General features: G+C 40.2%; 1 protein-coding gene across 1 annotated transcript; it reads left to right on the top strand.

Moving 5' to 3' along the window:
- The first annotated feature begins 5,593 nt into the window (after window positions 1-5,593).
- Window positions 5,594-20,673, top strand: LOC108696235 (GTP-binding protein SAR1a). The gene is made up of 7 exons (XM_018225397.2): window positions 5,594-5,783; window positions 12,309-12,381; window positions 12,464-12,583; window positions 15,690-15,755; window positions 15,948-16,051; window positions 17,779-17,910; window positions 20,119-20,673. The coding sequence occupies exons 2-7, from the start codon at window positions 12,324-12,326 to the stop codon at window positions 20,233-20,235; spliced, it is 597 nt and encodes a 198-aa protein (XP_018080886.1). The 5' UTR covers window positions 5,594-5,783; window positions 12,309-12,323; the 3' UTR covers window positions 20,236-20,673.
- Window positions 20,674-20,702: the final 29 nt, after the last annotated feature.

Raw genomic sequence — 20,702 nt, 5'->3', positions numbered from 1 at the left:
CTCCTCCCGAGGCCCAAAGGCGGTCACACTACTGGTGAAGCACGAGCCAAGACCAGGGTGCCTGGTGTTTGTTCTGGTGTTGGGTGCCGACCGTGACACCAGAGCTATAAGTGAGCAGGGAGAGACTCAGGCAGGAAGTGATGTCACACCAAGCTAATACTGCAGCTGCTATCGTAACAAACAGAGAGCTTCTAGAGCTTTATACTCAGGTATGGTAAAACATTCCACAGAATAATTATAGCATTCTAGCTTGCAATATTGTGGCTAATCTATTGGCAATAAAATGCCTCTGTAGCTTTCCTTCTCCTTTAAATACCTTGGTATTAATGTGTATAAAGAGCATGGCCGCATGTTGAGATGACAGATCACAAATTGTATGCTTTTTTCAGTATATCAGTAATTGTATTGGAATTTTGGAAGGTGATGAATCATCTCTGACACAGTTTGTAGAGTATTGCAATGTAGTGGTAGAGGGTATTTCTTTCACGCTTGAATATATATTTTCTGTATGTTGTTTTTTCAGTCCATTAAGGTAACATAGAGACACACTTTTATAGGAAACCCATTGCACGCAATACATTGCTGCATTCCCAGAGTGCACATCTGTTCAGTTTCCCGAAGGGATCCTGGTTGGACAATTTCTGTATCTAAGACACATTTTTTCAACGTGGGATACCATTTAGATGAGGGTAATGCAGCTATCGGATTACAACAAGGTAATTATTTTTATGATATTAAATCATCTTATGAGAATGCAGTAGATCTGAGTTACTCCGGACCAGCAAAAAAAGAATGAGAGGTACAGATAAGAGACAAGAGAAATAGTTTAAAGTATGATTTTGCACTACATACAACAGAGGTGCTCATCATATTTAGTGAAGTGTTTGTAAACATTGGGGCATCCTATAACAAGACCCTATCTTGGCACAACATCTGAAGAGAACACCGTCATTTGTATATAAGAAGGTTAGGGACCTGTCCTTTTGGTTATCTATGAGTGTTTATGATTCAAGCAGTGTATGCACTAATAAGACTTGGCTGAGGTACAATGGTAATTACTGTTGTGGAAGGACTAGGTGTAAATCCTGCTAGTATCTGATGGTTTCTAAGAGGTTTTCTAGTACTAACACAGGAAAATCGTATATGATTAAACAATATTATAACTGTTTATCTAAGGGAATGGTCTTTCTTGCAACCTGCATCTGTGGTTCACAATATGTAGGAAAGACTGATTGCAGTGCGTGCAGACATCCACTTTTTGGAACATGCAGCAGCAATAGAAAGGAATGACTGTAAATCAGAAATAGCGAAACATGTGATTGAGAAACATGGAGGGAATATTTTTTGGACTTAGAAACTTTTTCCACTAAAAAATATGATGGAAGTAACAGAAGAATGAGGAAGATCTATGTACTCCACTGCACTTCACCTGGTCTGAGCTGGCAAAGGCAAGCCTAGCAAAAGAGGTAACATTCAGTAAAATTCGCCAGAGCGAAAATTCACCTGGCAATAGAGTGCGAAAGAGCGCTAGTGTCTGTCCCTTTCGGTAGTGAAGTTACGCCTGCGCCCGTTAGTAAATCGTCAAAGTGCCTAAAAACGGTAATGAATCATCGACAGCGTTAGTCACTTCGCCCTTTAGTACATCTGCCCCTATGTGTTTTTCAAAACACATCAGTTAATAGTGCTGCTTCAGCAGAATTCTGCACTGAAATCTGTTTTTCAAAAAAGCAAACAGATTTTTTTTCTATTCAGTTTTGAAATTTAACATGGGGCTAGACATGATGTCCATTTCCCAGGTGCCCCCAACCATGTCATCTGTGCTCTGGTAAACTCAAGTCACTCTTTACTGCTACACTGCAAGTTGGAGTGATACCACCCCCCCCCCCCCGTACTGCATTAAATGCCCATGTGGTTTGGCATATGTGGGACAAACATCCAGACCCATAAAAGTTAGACTAAACGAACACAAATCCACAATAAGAAACTATCAGCCGCCACCAACACCATTGAACCCCATGGGTAACAAAGAAAACAAGGGAAGTGAAAAATCAAAAAAAGAAATTTTATTAGCAAGACATTTCCACACACAAGAGCACCGGGTGGCACAACTATGTTGGCAAATTTTGGAAAAAGTGACAGTAAAACAAGGTCAAGACAAAAAGTGTCGATTACACCAGAGGGAGTGCTTCTAGATTTTTCTACTACAATCCAGGTGCCCTAAAGGCCTCAATGAAGAATACAATTTGTCCTGTTTTCTATGAAATATTTATTTTTCCGCTAATCATGCTTTTCTCCTTTTGAACAGATAAGAAAACTACTCTGACTATCACCCATTGCTAGATAAAACTCCTTACACCCTTTCCTATACATGCAGGGTGAGTTATATACTTTGCATCTATTTTTATGATACACTAATGCCAATCTGTTTCCAGTTTCACTGCTTGCTACTTTGAGTTGTTTTTTTTTGTAGTAACTACAGCTGCTTTATCATGTTTTATTCCACTGACTTCACCATTGGATTTTTTGAGGAGTATTATCATCTTCCCACGAACTATTAACCATTCATTTTTTATGGACTATGATTCACTTTTTGGTATTGAATAGTTTTTCCTCCGATGGACAATTCTTTTAAATACACCTTCATTAGCACATGTGGGGACTTGTGTGTACTGCCACAGTGTTGCAATTGTTCACACTTTTTTAGCTTTTGTTACTTATTCTGTAGGCAAATGTCTTAATTGATTTTCCTATATATACCTCATTCACTATGGGTTCCATATGCTTGATAAAGGGGCGTGGCCCCAAAATGTTGCACTTCCGCACTTTGAATTAAAGTAAAGGTTTCCCTGCAAACCAAAGCCTTGTGTGCCAATCCGGAGGTTGCCATATCCTCCATTACCTCCATCACCAGGCTGCCATCTTAAGGGGTTGTCGAGGGTCTGTGTCTGCTCTATACTTTTCCAGTGACCCCCCAGCAGCCTATCAACAGAACAATGGGCAGCTAACCAGATAGCAGTTCCCTGACACCTCTGCTGAAGGATTCATTTGCATTGCTAAAAGTGTGCTCCCCTCTTTTTCCTGCTAGGGTGCTAGTCTACCACTCTACCACTAGGCGGGGCAAGGGAACATGACTTGGGTCTTATTGAAGTGCAATGAGAAGGGAGAAACAATAGCTGTCTCAAAGCAGTTCCATCCTGAAGTGCTGGCTCCTTCTCAGAGATAAGAATCAGGCACAATACACTGAGATGGCTGCCTTCACACTAATATTACAGGCCAAAAACAATACATTTGTTGGTTCAAGAATAGCATTTTAAATAGTAGATTGAATTATTTGCAGTTAACAGTGTAATTTAGAAATAAAAAGTGAATCATAAAAATCACAAGTGTGCAAGATTTATTGCATTGGAAGAATAGGGCACTGTATATTCTAACCAGGGTGTATTTGACTAGAGATCGCATTTGCCCCAGATGCAGTTTGTATAAAGCTGATTTTCTCCACTTAGTTTGGGAATGTATCAGAGTTAAGTTGTATTGGGGGAAGTAACCAGATATATTTCTGTAAGAAAGTCCCAATTAGGATTACTCCTGAAGCTTTCCTATTAGTCTTTGCGGAGTCTGATACCCCTCTAAAAAAAAATTTTTTTCTTGCCTGAAAGTATCTTGTGATGAATTAAATTCACGCTGGACCTTTAAATTGATCACATTGGGTAATGATGGTGGAAAAGGCATTACCTTTGTACAAATAGTTTTATGAGGGGAGGGGTCAGCTGCTTAGATGTTATACAATGAGGGAGATTTGGTTGAATTATTGAATAATGGTTAATGTCTTGAAATGAGCTATTGAATAAAAACAATAGCAGCCTTTCTGTAGTCCCTACCCATAAACTCAATTGTATACAATGTATGGATATGGAAACAATTTTCCAATTTATGTTCACTACAAAAATGTCAACCTTTTATTTGTAAAAGACATTGCTGTCATTTCTGACCTCTGGGTCTCATTCTTGAAACAATGTAAAATTCAGTTCTCCTCCAGATCTGTTAACCAGCTGCCTCGTGCTACATTATTTCAAGGGCCAGGATATATACAGGCAGATACAGATTTCAGTAGCAATTACATTTACAGATAACTTTCACACTATGTAGCAGGAAATACATTGCATTACACAAGCCCAGGGAAGCTTCATAAAATAAAATAGAGTTGTTATTTTGCCCTATACATGTGCCCACTGTATAGTTGAGTTGCCATATGTTAGGAAATGTAGGGGGGACCGAGGGTACCCACTAAAAAAATTATGATCTTTTTCAGCCTATCACCCTTAAAAAAGTAAAAGTCGCCAGTGTTTTTTGGGACTTAGAAAAATGTTCAGCTTTTTTTGAAGCAAGCCCTATCTACTCTATTGCACTTCGCCTGGTCTGAGGTGGCGAAGGCAAGACTGGCAAAGAGGTAAAATCCGCAAGCTAGTGAATTAGCGTAGTTATGTCCCTTCACCAGAGCGCAACTTCGCCTGGTGTAAGGGTGCAAAGTAGCGCTAGAGTAGGTCCACTTCGCTAGCGAATTTATGCCATTACCCGTAAATCGGCTTAGTAACAAAATGTTGTCACGCTGGTGAATTTTCGCTAGCATTAGCCACTTTGCCCTTTAGTAAATTTGCCCCATAGATTCCATTATAATAAATTAATCCAAATTTTTTACAATTTCCTTTTTCTCTGTAAGGGCAGAGACACGCTCAGATTCGGGGAGATTTAGTCGCCCGGTTATAAACTGCCTCCTCTTCGGGGCGACTAATCTCCTCGAACTGCCTCCCGCCGGCTAGAATCTAAATCTCCGGCAGGATGGCACTCGGATCTCTTCATTTTCTGAAGTCGCAAGAAGTTTCCTTGCGAGGCAACTGCGGAAAACTAAGTGCACCGATTGCCATCCCGCCGGCAATTTACATTCTAGCCGGCGGGAGGCAGTTAGGGGAGATTAGTCGTCCCGAAGAAGAGGAGATTTGTCGCTGGGCAACAAATGTCCAAATTACAGAAAGATCCTTTATCAGGTCTCATACCTGTAGTAGTTATAGTGATGTTTATTAGGGCTTTTTTATTCATGTGACTTACTAGCAGGAACACCACCATTTAAGGAGTCATGTCAATGTAACTGAGTGAAGATCATGACTCTCCTAATGAAAGATGTAGGGCATAGTTGCCTCCAGGCCAAACTAGGAGAGGCTCTTTCTATTTATACACGTCATAGTCCATAAAGACTCTCTGGATTAGTCACAGGATTGGATTAGTCATTAGTTCGTTGTCTTATTGTTTAGCAGAAGCAAATAACCCGAATTCGTTTATCACAATTAAGACACAATCGAATTAACGTAAACTGAGCAGCTCCAACTCTCTCAACCTGCTTGGAATGCAGTTTCTGGGAACTCCCTGTGACATTCTGACGTGACTTCAGTAAGTCTGTATCACGTGGCTTTAAGAACAGCCACGCAGCCTGACCGGTTGATTTCCTGCAGGCGATAGATTCTGCGCATGCGCTACTAGGCGACACGCATACCTCTGCAATCTGGGCATGCGTTTAAGGATGACGTAGAGCGCTCAAACGTTATGCACTTGCGCAATGTAGCGATGCGAAGTCAATCCCACTCCTGTTGTCAGACCGGGCTGCCCTTTTGTGCTACGTATTTCCGGTGTGCGGTATCTACACTCTTACTATCCAGAGAGTGTTGAAGGCCCCGGGCCGGGAGAAGCCGCCACCGGTAACAGAACGGGGAGAAGCCGAGAAACAGGAGAAGGTAAACTAGGCGCGCTTTGAGGGTATACGATGTGGAGTAATAGTATAGACGCTAGACTGTTGTATAAGCACAATCACCCGCTCGGGCTGGACTTACTCGGGGCTCTCGCTTTACGGGAAGTCAGAGGAGGGGGTTGTGAATGGTTAAGGTGGAATAGTGCTCGGGACGCCGAGGGGATGAAATGGCTAAAATGCGGGCTCGGCTGTACCAATTGTTATGGCAGTGGGGTCCGCCCAGTACCCCCCCCCCCCCTTGTTCTGCTGCAACTCACTTGCCATTATCCAGCTTTATGTTTGGGCCCCAACATTTCCCTATTTGTGGCTCTCAGCCTGTAGCTCAAAACACTGATCAAAGCAGCCCAAGTACATGGAAGCTGAGCAAGTTCGTGGGGGTCTGTCTCACAGTAGCAGGAGGGCTGCCCTCTAAAATGGACTCCAGTCCTAACCCACATATCAGTCCCTCAAGGGAACCATAACACTGAGTAAATAAACCTTCTGTGAAATTTCAGAGCCAGATAAAACAATTGATTTCTAAAAACGACCCGCCTTGTATACTATTCCTCAATGGCATGTATGGGCCACCAAACTGGATTGTACCCCATAAACACTTTGCATCTTCCTTAGGAATTTCTCTGCAGTGTTTGGAACTTAGAGAAATGGCTGCACACGTCGGATCTGCTTGTTTGCTGGTTATAGATAAGCCCACATTCTTGACCTTCTGATCACTAGGCTTAGAAAAACAAATTGCCAATGAGAAACAGATGGGGAGCAGTTGTGATCGCTTAAGGCCCCTATACACAGGCCGATAAAAGTTGCCGACAGACCCAGTCGGTAGCTTATCGGCCCGTGTGTTAGGCCATCCGACAGGCTTCCCCGATTGATATCTGGCCGAAAGTCGGGCAGGGTAGAAAATCCTGTCCGATCGCGGCCGCATCTGTGCGTTTATGCGGTCCCACAATCCGACCGCTCGTATCAGGGCCCACAGTCAAATCAGCCCTATATCCCCCACTTCAATGTGGGCACGACGGGGAGAGATCCGATCATTTGGGGGCATCACCAAACAAGCTGATCTCTATATCTATGGCCACCTTTAGTTTACTTTGTTAAAGGAGAAGGAAACCTAGTCAGCGCAAACCCCCCCCCCTCCCCTGTGTTGCTTCCCCTCCCTCCTCCCCCCTGGCCTACCTGTCCCGCTGGGCAAATTCCCCTGACTTGTTACTTACCCTTCTGCACAGGTCCAGTCTACGGAGTTCACCGGCGCCATCTTCTTCCAAGCGATATTCTTCCTGCTTTGACCGGCGCATGCGCAGTAGGAGCATTTCGCCGGTATGATCTTCTGCGCATGCGCCAAAAGTCACAAAGTGAAATTGGAAGAAGATGGTGCCTGTGAACTCCGTGGACTGGACCTGCACAGAAGGGTAAGTAACAAGTTAGGGGCATTTGCCCAGTGGGACAGGTAGGCCAGGGAGGAGGAGGGTGGGTGGGCAACACACGGGAGGGGGGAGGGTTTTTGCGCCGACTGGGTTTCCTTCTCCTTTAAAGCAACTGGCACACTATAGCTTTAATCCTTTTCAGAGCTATGTCCTATTGGCAGTGAGCATAACTAACTGCAGGACATACAAGAATCTGCATGTAAATATGGGCATCTTAATTTTGCACAGCAGCTGTTATTTAGATTAAGACTAACACTGGCGCATAGATTTATTTGTACTACAGTGCCCCTTCCAAAAATCACAAGTCTGTAGCAGGGCTGTAGTTGTGCTATTAGAGGATGAATTTTTCTTTTAACCACAGCTGGATAACTGAATATAAACTGCTGCAACTTTTATAACCGCAGCTGAAGATGCAACCCCACTTGTCCTGCTCAACAGGCAACTTTGTGTGGTCACAGTGGATGTGAAGCAAAATTGTGAATTACAGACAAACTCAAATGATGTTTAAATGGTATTATCATGCGTTTGCTTCTGAAATATAATGTACATCTTACAAGCAAGACATTTTTCTTGAGTAAGCTTCTACCAGTAGAGAGAAAAGTTATGCTTGTAAAAGTTAAAGCTATAAGCATCTAACACCAGGCTTTCCATGGTAAGGCAGTCATAGACGGGCCAGTTGCTGCTTTGCCAACCTTAAAATAAATCAAGAACAGCAGCAATGACAACGGATTTTGTGCCAGTATTGTGGCATCTGCCAATAAGTCCCCCTCTGAAACTAGCTTCATTGGAATGCCCACATGTTATATATTATTAATGTACATACGTTTACAGCCAGATTCTGCTAAGCTTTGATAATGTAAGGAGCGCTCGTGGGTGCGTCCTTCCATGGTGGTGTCCTGTCCAAGATTGCAGCGCCCAGGGGGGACCACGTGGCTATCCGACGCCAGTGCGTCAAACTGGATGCAGCATCGTAACGCCGGCGTCAAAACGTGCAGGAATTTGGTGTGAAAATTCACCTATAAAAGGACGCCAGAAGATTTCAGCCATTGCCCCGATTATAGGTTCAACTCTGTTGTGTTCCTGGGTGTGATTTTATTGTTATTGAACTCCTGATCTTGACTTCGGCCTGTATCCTAACTAAGAACCTTTGCTGCCTGAATTGACCCTTTGCCTGGATTGACTACTCTTCTTCTTGACCCCTTTTGTACCGCAAACTGTATTTTGAAGCCTACAGCTTCCTCCTTGGTCCGCAACTCCAAACTGAGCCTTCGGACCCTGACAGATAAGAAGTTTTGATCCCACTATAACCATAACAGCTGTGTGAGTTGCTAGAGTAGTTTTAGAGCCTGCAGATTGGGACTAGTAAGTGTACTTTTTCTGTGGCCCCAGGAAGATGCCTTTGGGTTAAAGGTAAACAGACATCGGAAGCACACTTATAGCTCACTGTATTGCAGGACTTATAAATAAAAGTGTGTGAATACCAATCCAAGTTTATTGAAGTTTTCTGATTAAATCTTTGTATAAGGACAAACAAATAAAGCAAGCAGGGGAGAACACTGCTTAACGCGTTTTGTGACTGTGCTAGTCACTTCCTCAGAAGTTAAAGGTCTCTGTTCTAAACTGGACAGCAAGCTCTGTGTTACAGAGCTTGCTCTTATTTTACAATAAGATTGTTTACATTAATGATTCATATAACTTAGGCACAGGAATTTGGTTGGAGAAAGGCACCCTTTCTTGTCTTGGTGATTCCAACAGTCATTCAATCCTGTTTAATCCATGACAATGAAAGTTGAGTCCAAGACTTGGATGGTTGGTCTGAAACAATTTTATTTAATCATTTAAGGAGACAAACATACAACCTCTCGGCTGTATCTTTGTTACAACGGTCCATAACTGTTTTTCAGTTTTAGGAATAAATTGCTAAGTAATCAAGTGTCGGCAATGTTTAGATTGGCCTGTTAAGGTCCATTACAATGCTATTATACCTTCAAATACTGGCGAGCACTAGAAAACTTTACAGAATAACACAAGTAGATCTCCACTGCTGGCTGGTATGTTCAGAGCCACAGTCTGGAAAACAAAACAAAAAAAGTTGCAGTGATTAAGCTACAGTGAGATCCCTACTCAAACAGCCTATTGTGCATACAGTCCATTGCTAGAGCTGAGTCATGCATAGAGAGTCTTATAATTGCCCTTGCCTCTGGAACTCAGCCTGGCATTAGATGAGCTCCCACATGAACCTGATTCTTAAAGGAACAATTCCGTGTAAAAATATTAACTGGATAAATAGACAGGCTGTGCAAAATAAAAAAAAATATGTTTATAATATTGTTAGTTAGCCAAAAATGTGATTTATTAAGGCTGGAGTGACTGGATGTCTAACATAAAAGCCAGAACACTACTTCCTGCTTTTCAGCTCTCTAACTCTTGAGTTAGTCTGGACTTGAAGGGGGGCCACATGGGACATAACTGTTCAGTGAGTTTGCAATTGATCCTTAGCATGCAGCTCAGATTCAAAAGCAAACCGTTATGTACCATGTGGCGTCTCCTCAAGTCACTGATTGGTTACTGCCTGGTAACCAATCAGTGGAAACCAAGAGAGCTGCAAAGGAAGTAGTGTTCTGGCTATTATGTTACAAATCCAGCCTTTATACATTGCATTTTTTTTATATTAGAAACATTATTTATTTTGCACAGCCTATCTATTTACCCACTTCTTTTTTCTTTTTCTTTTTTTTTTTTACACTGAACAATTTCTTTAAATTTTCATAGTAACAGAACTTTGGTGCAATAAACACCTGAACTTGTTTAATTGGTTTGCTTCCTTTACCTTAGGTCAGTGATCCCCAACCAGTAGCTTGTGAGCAACATGTTGCTCTCCAACCCCTTGGATGTTGCTCCCTGTGGCCTCAAAGCAGGAGCTTATTTTTGAATTTCTGGGTTGGGAGCAAGTTTTGGCTGCATAAAAACCAGGTTCACTGCCAAACAGAGCCTTAATGTAGGTTGACAATTCACATAGGGGCTACTAAATGGCCAATCACAGCCCTTATTTGGCACCTGAGGAACATTTTTCATGCTTGTGTTGCTCCCCAACTCCTTTTACTTCTGAATGTTGCTCACGGGTTCAAAAGGTTGGGGATCCCTGCCTTAGGTTATAACTCTGTCATGAACTTCTCACCACTTATATATTAAATGAAACACTGCCTTCTATTCTATACTGTATATCATACTTGTGTACAAAATTATAATTATAATTCCACGGGTGTACAAAACAAGCAGAGAAATAAGATGTCCTGCTGTAGGCATCTTATTGCATGTTGACAGTCCGCAGGATCTCTATGTAATAGATGAGCTGCATTTTGCAATTTTGGTGTGGAGACATGTAGATGAACTCGGTCATTTTTAGGCATACAAGCAGATTCCTAGAGCAGAGGCCTGCTGGGTCAAGAACTCTTCTAGAACGTACTTGCTGGCCTCTGTATTGCAATGTTGTTTTCCTGGTGTGACTGTGTGTAGTTGCAGTGGGAATGCACATCATTGGTTTTGATATATTCTATTTTTATTTTTGTTTGTTCAATCACCCTTGGAGCAATATATCTTTTCTGACTGCATTGAAACAAAGCACTCATGCCTCAAAAGCACCTTCTGTGCCTTGCCAAGAAACGTTTGGCCTGGAGTTGGTTATCCCAGACCATGGGGCTCCTTTTGGGGAAGTGTTTGCTGCTTCTTCTGTTTGGCAAAGAATTTAGTATTAAAGCATAAAAAATCCTTCATATTGTTGTTGCTTTCCTTTATGTAGCACCAACACATGGTGCTTTACAAAATCCCTGCCCCAATGTCACACACTAGGGACGGTTTAACTGGGTCCCATTTAACCCTTTGATGTTTTGAGCACCTGTTTTCTGCCAGACATCAGTGGTGATCAAACCTTCTATGTGCCATAGACCCTTTCAGTTGGAGTTTGGAGTTGGGAGGAAACTGCTAGAATTAGAGGCATCTCACGTATGAGTAGAATACTGTATACAAAAGTCATGTATATGTAGTCCCTTTGTTGGTATCTAACATCAAAGCCCATTTCTGTGCTACTGTGTTGAGAAGTAAGGCTTTTATTTCAGGAGATAGTCTATGTAGCAATTCAAGACTTCTACTACTTACGCAATATCCACCTACTACTTGGACTTGCCATTTTTGTTTTTCGAGCAGTCTGTTTTGCCATGAAAATTTTAAAACCACTTACCTCCTGTATTCCATCGAATTCTTTTGAACAAACCAGCCTTTTTTCAAGGACATTCCTTCTTTCATTGCTTGACTCCTGAAATAGATTTCAAAGTAGATTAACATTTTTTAGTAAATTGTTCAAAACAGCCACGCTTAAGCCTAGTACTCATTTAAAGATGAATTTCACCAAAAAACAAAGTTATGTCCTAGGCAGGGGTGTGAACAGAATTTAAAGAAGGTGACTTCTGGGCATTCTTTGTGTACATTTCATAACATGCAAACAAGCTTTCATATTACTAGTGTACTAGTGTAACAGGATACTAAATCCTGTTAAAATGTGGCACGTCTCGGTTTTCAAAGACACCTTAAAAGCTCCTCTCATTAGAGATATATATATATGCTTTAGTGCAGTTGTTCAGTTTTCCCAGGATAACCTCTTTATTTCTATTTGTATTTATATTTCCTTAGCAAATCCATTTATACATATACAAATATACATAACCAAGTAGTTTGTGGTATTAAGTACACTAAACAAAGTAGCTGTATTTAAAACTCTAAAAAGTGCCAAAATATTATGTAATAATTTCCAAAGCTCTCCAGCTTTATTCCACTTTCTCTTTTAGATGAATTGCAATCCAGTCAGATCAATCACAGCACATGAACATTAAATTGCACCATTCATACTGTGTTTTTGCATCTTGTGGTATGGCAAGTATGCAGCATGTCATGGAATTCAATTGAATTATAGCTTAATGTAGCCTATAAATCCCTTTTGTTTTCAGTTGTCACATGTGCACGTGCAAACTACTAAATTGTATATGCATTCTTACCTATGAAGTCTGTAATCAATACACTTTTTTTCCACTTTCTTTTAGGATAAAGAATCAGAAATGTCTTTCATATTTGAGTGGATTTATAACGGCTTCAGCAGCGTGCTGCAGTTTTTAGGTAAAAGGCCATTCTAGGTTTCATATTGCCTGCATTCCTAGTGATCTTAGTAAGCCATGTTAATGTTTTTTTTTATTTTCAGGATTATACAAGAAGTCTGGGAAGCTAGTGTTTTTAGGCTTGGACAATGCTGGAAAAACCACACTGCTACATATGCTAAAAGATGACAGGCTCGGTCAGCATGTTCCTACACTACATCCAAGTACGTGCAATAATAGACATGTAATAAAAAATATATGTTTATTGCTTGTCTGCTGTGTAGTGCTTAACCATTTAAACAGATATATGTAGTCCCATACCCCACCTAATTAGGAACCTTGTGTATACTTGAAATGCTTTGTGAATTTCGTTTTACGTACAACAACGTGGTTAAGAATGTAATATCTTTATATGAATAATGTAGTAACTTTATATGAATATTATGTTAATGTATTGGTACCTTTCCAGCAATAATTATAAATTCTATTGAAAGTCTCTGCTATTAGAAAGTAATTCACTTCCATCCATTACTGATGTCTCCATCAGCAGAATCCTATCTAATTGTTGCCTTATCCCCCAGCGTATAAGTAATAGGAGGTTGAACTGCCAATTTTTATTTTGCACTAAGTTTTCCAGTGCAAAATACATGTACATGTATATGACAACTGCAAAACATCTTCTTTTTTTTTTTACTGAGAAATTGGGTATGTTCGTTGTTGTGTTTTCTTTTCATACTATAAAAGTGACACAAATCGGGTAATGTAATAAAAGACAAAGCCAGTAAATGGTACCTGCTGATTTGATATGGCTTACTACTGCCACTGAATTCTTTATTGCATTACGCTCAAAGAATTTATAGGTGGCCAGATTCTTTCCCCAAGTCTGACTCCTGTTACAAAGAAAGTACAATTTCACAGTGCATTTGAAGGAAGCCACACGCAACAATATTAGCACTATGCTAATCACTTCTGTTCCAAGGGGGTTCAATTTTTATACTTTGTTGTGTTGTTAATTGTGTCTTGAGTAGCTTCTCAGACTGTATAGCCGTGACGAATTGCTAGGCTTCTGACCCTAAACAGAACACTGCAGATGAAGGGGTGGTAACTGAGATTAGCTTTGCCAATAAGGAATCTAATTTTAGTAGATATATTTTTTCTAAACAAAAAACAATTATGGGGGTTATTTTATATCACTAAATGGATAAATAAGGGACAAGATGTTTTGCATGCTGTGTTTACACTCAAAATCTTAAGAAAGATGTGTGTCCAAACAGCTGCTTGTGTTACACTTGTTGCTACATATAGTAGTGGGCTGCTATACTTAGCTGTTTTGTTAGATCACGAGTGTAAAGTACTGAACACAGTGTTCGAGAGGATTAGTGTGATGGCCGAGACAGAAGTATGGCAGTCTTATTCTAGAATATAACCAATAACTGATCTCCATGTTAAAAAATGTATAACACATTTACTGTTTATATTTTTCCTCCAACTTGAACGGGTTGCTAAGGGTTTTACTGCTTATGACAAACTGGCAATGGCAGCTGTCAGTCTTACCATTGACAAAGGGCATTTAAAAAAAAAAATGGCTCTGCCAGCACTAGGACACATGCACCGGCAGTGATCTCCTAGTACGAGCGGCCATGTTGTGCAGGATGCATGCACATAATGAGCAAATTGCCACATTCATTCATTCTGCGCATGCTTGTGCCCCAACATGGCTGGAACTGGAAGCTCCCTTCCGGTACGGTTGTATTAGCACTGGCCGGGGGCAAATTTTTACCCTAAAAAATATTTTAGGCTAAGAGGTGCCACTTAAGTTCACTTGTTTTTGTTTTCTTGTGGTTTCCACCAAAGCATTATATAACTTATCAGAGTTTAAAGGTATACTGTGATGGGAAAAAATATTTAATTTTGAAATCTGACATGGGGCTAGACATTTTGTCAGTTTCCCAGCTGCCCCAGTCATGTGACTTGTGCTCTGATAAACTTCAGTGACTCTTTACTGCTGTACTGCAAGTTGGAGTGATATCACCCCCCCCCCCAGCAGCCTAACAGAAAAATGGGAAGGTAACCCGACAGCAGCTCCCCAACACAAGATAACAGCTGCCTGGTAGATCTAAGAACAGCACTCAATAGTAAAAAATCCAGGTCCCACTGCGACACATTCAGTTACATTGAGTAGGAGAAACAACAGCCTGCCAGAAAGCAGTTCCATTCTAAAGTGTTAGCTCTTTCTGAAAGCACATGACCAGGAAAATGACCTGAGATGATTGCCTAAACACAAACAGGGCCGCCATAAGAAATCACAGGGCCCCGTACAACAAAATTTTCGTGCCCCCCACACCACAGACCACACAGACAGCGCTAAAAACGGTAAACCCCCCACACAAATAATAAAAAGCCATTGATGATCATGCCCCCCCTATAAGTTAAAAAAAAAAATTGGTGGCCGAGGCCCCCTACAAGTTAAAAAAAATAATTGGTGACCAGGGCCCCCCTATAAGGTAAAAAAACAAAAACATTGGCGCCAGGGCCCCCATAAAAGTTATTTTAAAAAAAGGCGCAAGGGCCCCTTTTACAAGTTAAAAAAAACATTGGGGCCCCCAAAGAATAATTTTAAAAAAATTGATGGCACGGGCCTATACAGTTTTAAAATAAAACATTGGTGGCTAGGGGTTTAAAAAAAATAATTAAAAAACTCACTGGTGTTCAGTAGAACTGAACTCATGACTTAAGTGACTTCGGTCCCTTTCGTTACGTTGGGTCTTTTCGTGGCTTCGGGACTTCGGCTGTTGGGGACTTCGGCTCTTGGTATCTTTGCAATTCAGGAAGAGGCGGCACGGCTTCCTCGAAGTCAAGGGGGGGGCCTGCTATTTCAAAAAGTGCAGCACAGCCGTACCCGCCATTAGACCTGGGCCCGGTACAGGACTACCCCCTGTACCCCCCCGATGGTGGCCCTGCACACCAATATTACAACTAAAAAAATACACTTGCTGGTTTAGGAATTAAATTTTATATGGTAGATTGAATTATTTGCAGTGTTAACTGTAATTTAGAAATAAAAACTACATCATAAAAATCATGGCGGAATCCCTTTAATTTAGTCTTTTCTGCTGACCTCACATACTTGGAAGTCTGGTTGGAACACTTCAATGGGAGTATCTGCATCAGTCTATAATATACATTAAGCTGCTGTGCTTATTTGATCTACGTCTGTTTTAAGCCTGTTTTGATGAACAGATCCGTACATGTATTTGTGCTTCAGGACCTTTGACGTTTTAAAAACATTCTGCACAAAGTAATACTGACACATTCATCTTTTCAATCCAGCATCAGAAGAGCTGACCATTGCAGGGATGACCTTTACCACTTTTGACCTAGGTGGACATGAACAAGGTATGCGTTTCATTCCATGCTTTGAAATGTTATATGCTGTGCTATTTTTATGATATTATGAGATTGAGATCTCGTGTCCATCATTTTTTTGTCTCCCTAGTAACATTATTCAAAATTGTTTACATTATTAAAAGACACAATTATCTACAATTAAAACTGCTTTAGTAACACTGATCACTTCTTATTGTCCAGCTCGTCGTGTTTGGAAAAATTACCTGCCAGCAATCAATGGAATTGTCTTTCTTGTGGACTGCCTAGATCATGGGCGCCTTATGGAGTCTAAAGTTGAGCTCAATGTAAGGAATAAAATGTTATATGTTTAAACAAAAATATTACTTATGGAGTGGCTTGAATTGGTGCATTGTGTTCTTGAATTCATGTTTATGAAATAATTCTGGTCAGTTGGTTATAGGGCTGTGCCTAAAGACCTTTTCTAGCCCTTTGACAGTGCTGTGTTAAATTTTTGGTGTTGAGAAACACAATATTGTGTTAAGACAGTTCAAAATATCTTACAGTGGCAGTATCTACTTCTGCGCCATATAGCAGCTATCTTTGTCATTAGTGATGTGCGGGTTGAGAAAAACTCGACCCGCACCCGACCCTAACCTATTGCTCCTCGACCCGCACCCGACCCTAACCTATTGCTCCTCGACCCGCATCTGACCATAACCTATTGCTCCTCGACCCGCACCCGACCCTAATCTGCTGCTCCTCTACTCTCACCCGACCCTAACCTGCTGCTCCTCGACCAGCACCTGACCGTAACCTGGCACACTCCCATATTTATATGCTCCCAACCACCCCACTGTGATGTTACCGAGGCGAAAATGGGACAGAAGGCAGCCGAGGACATTGTGCGGAAGTCGGGCCAAACCCACCCGACCCACGGGCTTCGGATCAGCCTGCAAATCCTATTGCCTATATAATGGCCAAGATGGCGGCACTTGTGATTTCTTAATTTTTGCCTTTGTCCATTTTTTAACAGCAAGAATGTTGCAGTTCAGGGATATGGGACCTGTTATCAAGAATGCTTAGGACCTGGGGTTTATGGATAACTGGTCTTTCTGTAATTTGGGTCTCCATACCTTAAGTCTACTAAAAAAATCATTTAAACATTAATTCAACCCAATATAGTTTTTTGCCTCAATTGAGAAATAATTCTATCTTAGATTGGATTGAGTACAAGATGCTGCCTTTTGATTACAGCCAAAAATTGAGTTTTTAATTATTTGATTAAAATGGAGTCTATGGGAGATGGCCTTTCTGTAATTCATAGCTTTCTGGATAATTGGCTCCTGCATAATGGACCCCATACCTGTATAATAAAACTTTTTTTTTTTTTTTAGAGCACTGTTAATCAGTTTAGTGGGGGTTCTTTGGGAATAAAAAGGCGGAGGTGACATACAATATTTCCTGTAACTAGAAGCAATAAGATAAGGACAGAAACACATGGGAATACCTCTCAAGGATGTTTTCAAACTTGCTGAAAATAATTTTTTTTTTTTTTTTTTTTAAACATTGTTTTCAAGTTAAATATATCACAGTCTGCTGTTAACCTCATTTTGATTTGCCAATGATTTGGCTTCATGATGTTAAATGCTATTATAAGTAAATGATGCTCTCGTTGCCCAGTAACTAGGCTTGTAAAAACTAGAGCTGTTATTAATGGGTTACTAGACTAGGTAAACCACCTTCTTGCTACTACACACATCCTCCAGGGTAATACTTTTGTAAACATGGTAATCAGTTCCATGAAACTCAGTTTATCCTACAGTGTTGTTTTTTGCTTTCGGAGAAGCCTTCTTTCCATAGACTACCTTCTTCTTGAGCAATCTGTACTCCAGAGGGACAGTGGCTAATTAAAAGAAGGATGGATATATATATATCATAACCTATTTATATGTCTGCATGTCCATAAAATATCCTCACTCTCAGTATCGAAGCTCTTTGTACTTTGTCAAAGTATGCAGCGTAAAATAGCACACAGACACTAATGGTTAATGATCTGCTTTCTTTTCTATAGGCACTCATGACTGATGAAACAATATCTAATGTGCCAATTCTCATCCTGGGGAACAAAATCGACAGGCCAGAAGCAATCAGTGAGGAAAAACTGAGGGAAATCTTTGGATTATACGGACAGACCACAGGAAAAGTAAGTAGAACATCCTAAGGGGGTGTTCTTATTTTGTCTGTCTCTTCTACTCTTGTTTTTGAGGGCCTATAAAAATCTCCAGTGAAGGTGATTTTAAAAATTCTATTCATCATTTGGTGGTTTGTCAGAAATGCATTATTTTGGTGTTATATTAAAAAGTATGTGTACTGCTATGAAGTCAACACCCATATTCTCTCTGCTGTGCAGCTAATTGCTAACTATCTCTGCAGATGCTTTTATTTTTTAAATGTGACTTGTAGTATGTAGATTTTAGATGTGTTTGGTATAAAGCAGAGGTTTTCAACTTCTTTTGCTCAAGGCCTCCTTTGCAATTCACTCTTTAGTTAGTGCCTTTCCCAGACATCTTTTAATTATCATTCTGTATCTTGAGAGCAAGATTTGTGCCAGCATACATGTACAACATATAAAGTAAATCTTGAGTTGCAGAGATAGGGAAAAAGGAATTATTTTTTCCAATAAATACAAGCTAGCAGTTACAATAATAATGCACATTTTAACTTAGAATAAAATTGGTTCATTTCACTGACAAATGTAGCCTAGTTGCTTTGGGATCTGAAAGACCTATGTTTTATAGGCATCTGGTAGGTTCCTCGTAAGCTTGTTTCTTCCTTGAGTCAGAAATGTGCAAAAGGCCAAGCATTTTCCCTGTTCCTCTGCTACTTCAGAACAAATCTGCTTGGTTTGTTATCTGAACTGTGAGCTATTTTAACTTGTTTATTTTTTCTATATATGTTTAAAATATACATATAGAGGCCCATTTAACAAAGTTCGGATTTCGAATTCATGAGAATGTTTTTTCATTCAAATATACTCTCAATTTGACTGGAAGGTTATTTAAGAAAAAATTTGAATGGCTTTATTCTATCGGATTCGGTTCCGACCCAAAAATTGTATTCGATTTTTATTCAATTAGTACAAAAAAAACCGAATGTCGGGAAAGCTAATTAACCTCTCCAAATGGCTCAACAGACCTCTGCCATGGACTTTTACTTGAATTTGGCAGGTGGGGAATATTTGGATTAGAACTGTTTCCATGGTCGGTGTGATAAAGCTCACATTCAAATTTACATTCGAATAGGGGGATTAAAATTCAAATGTGTAAATTTTGACACTCAAAATTTTGAATTCGAATTTACTATTCGACCCTTGATAAATCTGCCCCATAGTCTCTTCAGAGACTATATTACTATTCACTATATTATTAATTACTTCAGTCTCCATCACTGAGGCATAAATAGGAACCCTATTTTAAGTGTTAGATATTGACCCTAACAGCTGTGAGCAAATCCATTTGCACATGCCTGGCAGATTTGCTTTCCTGTTGTTTGTTTGACATTTCTAAGATTCAACCTTAAGTTGGCCATACACATGCCACACAAATCCATCTTTGTTTCGTATCTTCTTGGCCCGTATTGTGGCCTGAGTAACAAGACTGATATCTATGTACTATGCATATTTGTGATTAGAAATGTTAGAAAATATGTTTTAAAAAATGTATTAACCAGTGCGGAATACATACATTTTTAGCTTCTTGTGTTTGGCTTCAAAATATATACAGGTATGAGAACTGTTATCCAGAATGCTCAGGACCTGGGTGTTTCCGGATAACAGATGAACCCAGTAGGCTGGTTTTGCTTCCAATAATGATTAATTATATCTTAGTTTGAATAAAGTACAAGTTACTGTTTTATTACAGAGAAAAGGGAAATCATTGTTAAAAGTTTGGCTTAATTGATTATAATGGAGTCTATTGGAGACAGCCTTCCCGTCATTCGGAGCTTTCCGGAAAAAGGATCCCATGCCTGTACTACCAATTCTCCTTTCAAATCCCGCTGTTGCAATCGTTGTATCAACGGTATATTAATATAAAAGACTAAGTAGCCTTGCTAAACTCTGAGGCTAGATTCTAACCCCCCCCCCCCAAATAAAAAAAAAAAAATAGCTAGGCCCATCCTTGGAAGAGTTTATTTCCTCAATTGAGTTGGTAACGTATATTATATCATCATAATTTACTTATACAGTGCCAGTAAGTTTCGCCAAGCAACATTCATTTATAACAAACAAGGGTTACAGAGTACAAATAGGATCATAGGGCCCTGCTGGCATGTAAAATGTACAGAAATATGCAAATGTATTTACTGATATAATAAAAGATCAGATCTTTAAGTCTTGTTCCTAATTCCCCAGGGTAATGTGCCACTGAAGGACCTAAATGCTCGCCCAATGGAAGTGTTTATGTGCAGCGTGCTGAAGCGGCAAGGATATGGAGAAGGTTTCCGTTGGCTATCCCAGTACATTGACTGAATTTAACCCTCTCCCCTCCCCCTCACCCACCACCCCCTTCCCACTACTTCTTTCCTTTCCTTGGATCGGCAAGAAAATAAAAACAAGGTTATGCTGAGTTCGACTCCTCTGGACTTTATCCTGACGGACTTCTCTTTCAGAGTGATGCAGACTCACACAGGCAGTGATTAACACAGTGCAACAACCAGGAGTCTTGTGGGGAAACGTCGCTCTGATCAAGAGTTCATTGATTTCAAAAGAAAACAAGTCTATTTTTTAAAGAATGTCCATGTAAACTGTGCCCTCTTTTCTTTTAAATCACTGTTTGGTCCAGAGTTTGTATTAGGCTTTTTTTTATTTTAATCTACGTATTTAATGGTATTTAGATATTTCACAACAACAATGCTGAACCAAGTTTCATGACCTTATAAGTCCGCAATAAACATACTTTTGCGCTGGCATGCTCTTCAACGGTGATTTTGCTTTGG

Source organism: Xenopus laevis, chromosome 7L (genome assembly GCF_017654675.1).
Source record: "Xenopus laevis strain J_2021 chromosome 7L, Xenopus_laevis_v10.1, whole genome shotgun sequence".
Lineage (NCBI taxonomy): Eukaryota > Metazoa > Chordata > Amphibia > Anura > Pipidae > Xenopus > Xenopus laevis.
The sequence above is the reverse complement of the archived record's forward strand: the minus strand, read 5'-3'. Positions and strand labels throughout refer to the sequence as shown.

What these genes read in the sequence shown, in the direction of transcription:
- LOC108696235 (XM_018225397.2), top strand. Translation starts at nt 12,324, where the DNA reads ATGTCTTTCATATTTGAGTGGATTTATAACGGCTTCAGCAGCGTGCTG. An exon ending in TGTTCCTACACTACATCCAA is followed by an intron (nt 12,584 to 15,689) that starts GTACGTGCAATA and finishes TTTTCAATCCAG; the next exon opens with CATCAGAAGAGCTGACCATT. An exon ending in AGTCTAAAGTTGAGCTCAAT is followed by an intron (nt 16,052 to 17,778) that starts GTAAGGAATAAA and finishes TCTTTTCTATAG; the next exon opens with GCACTCATGACTGATGAAAC.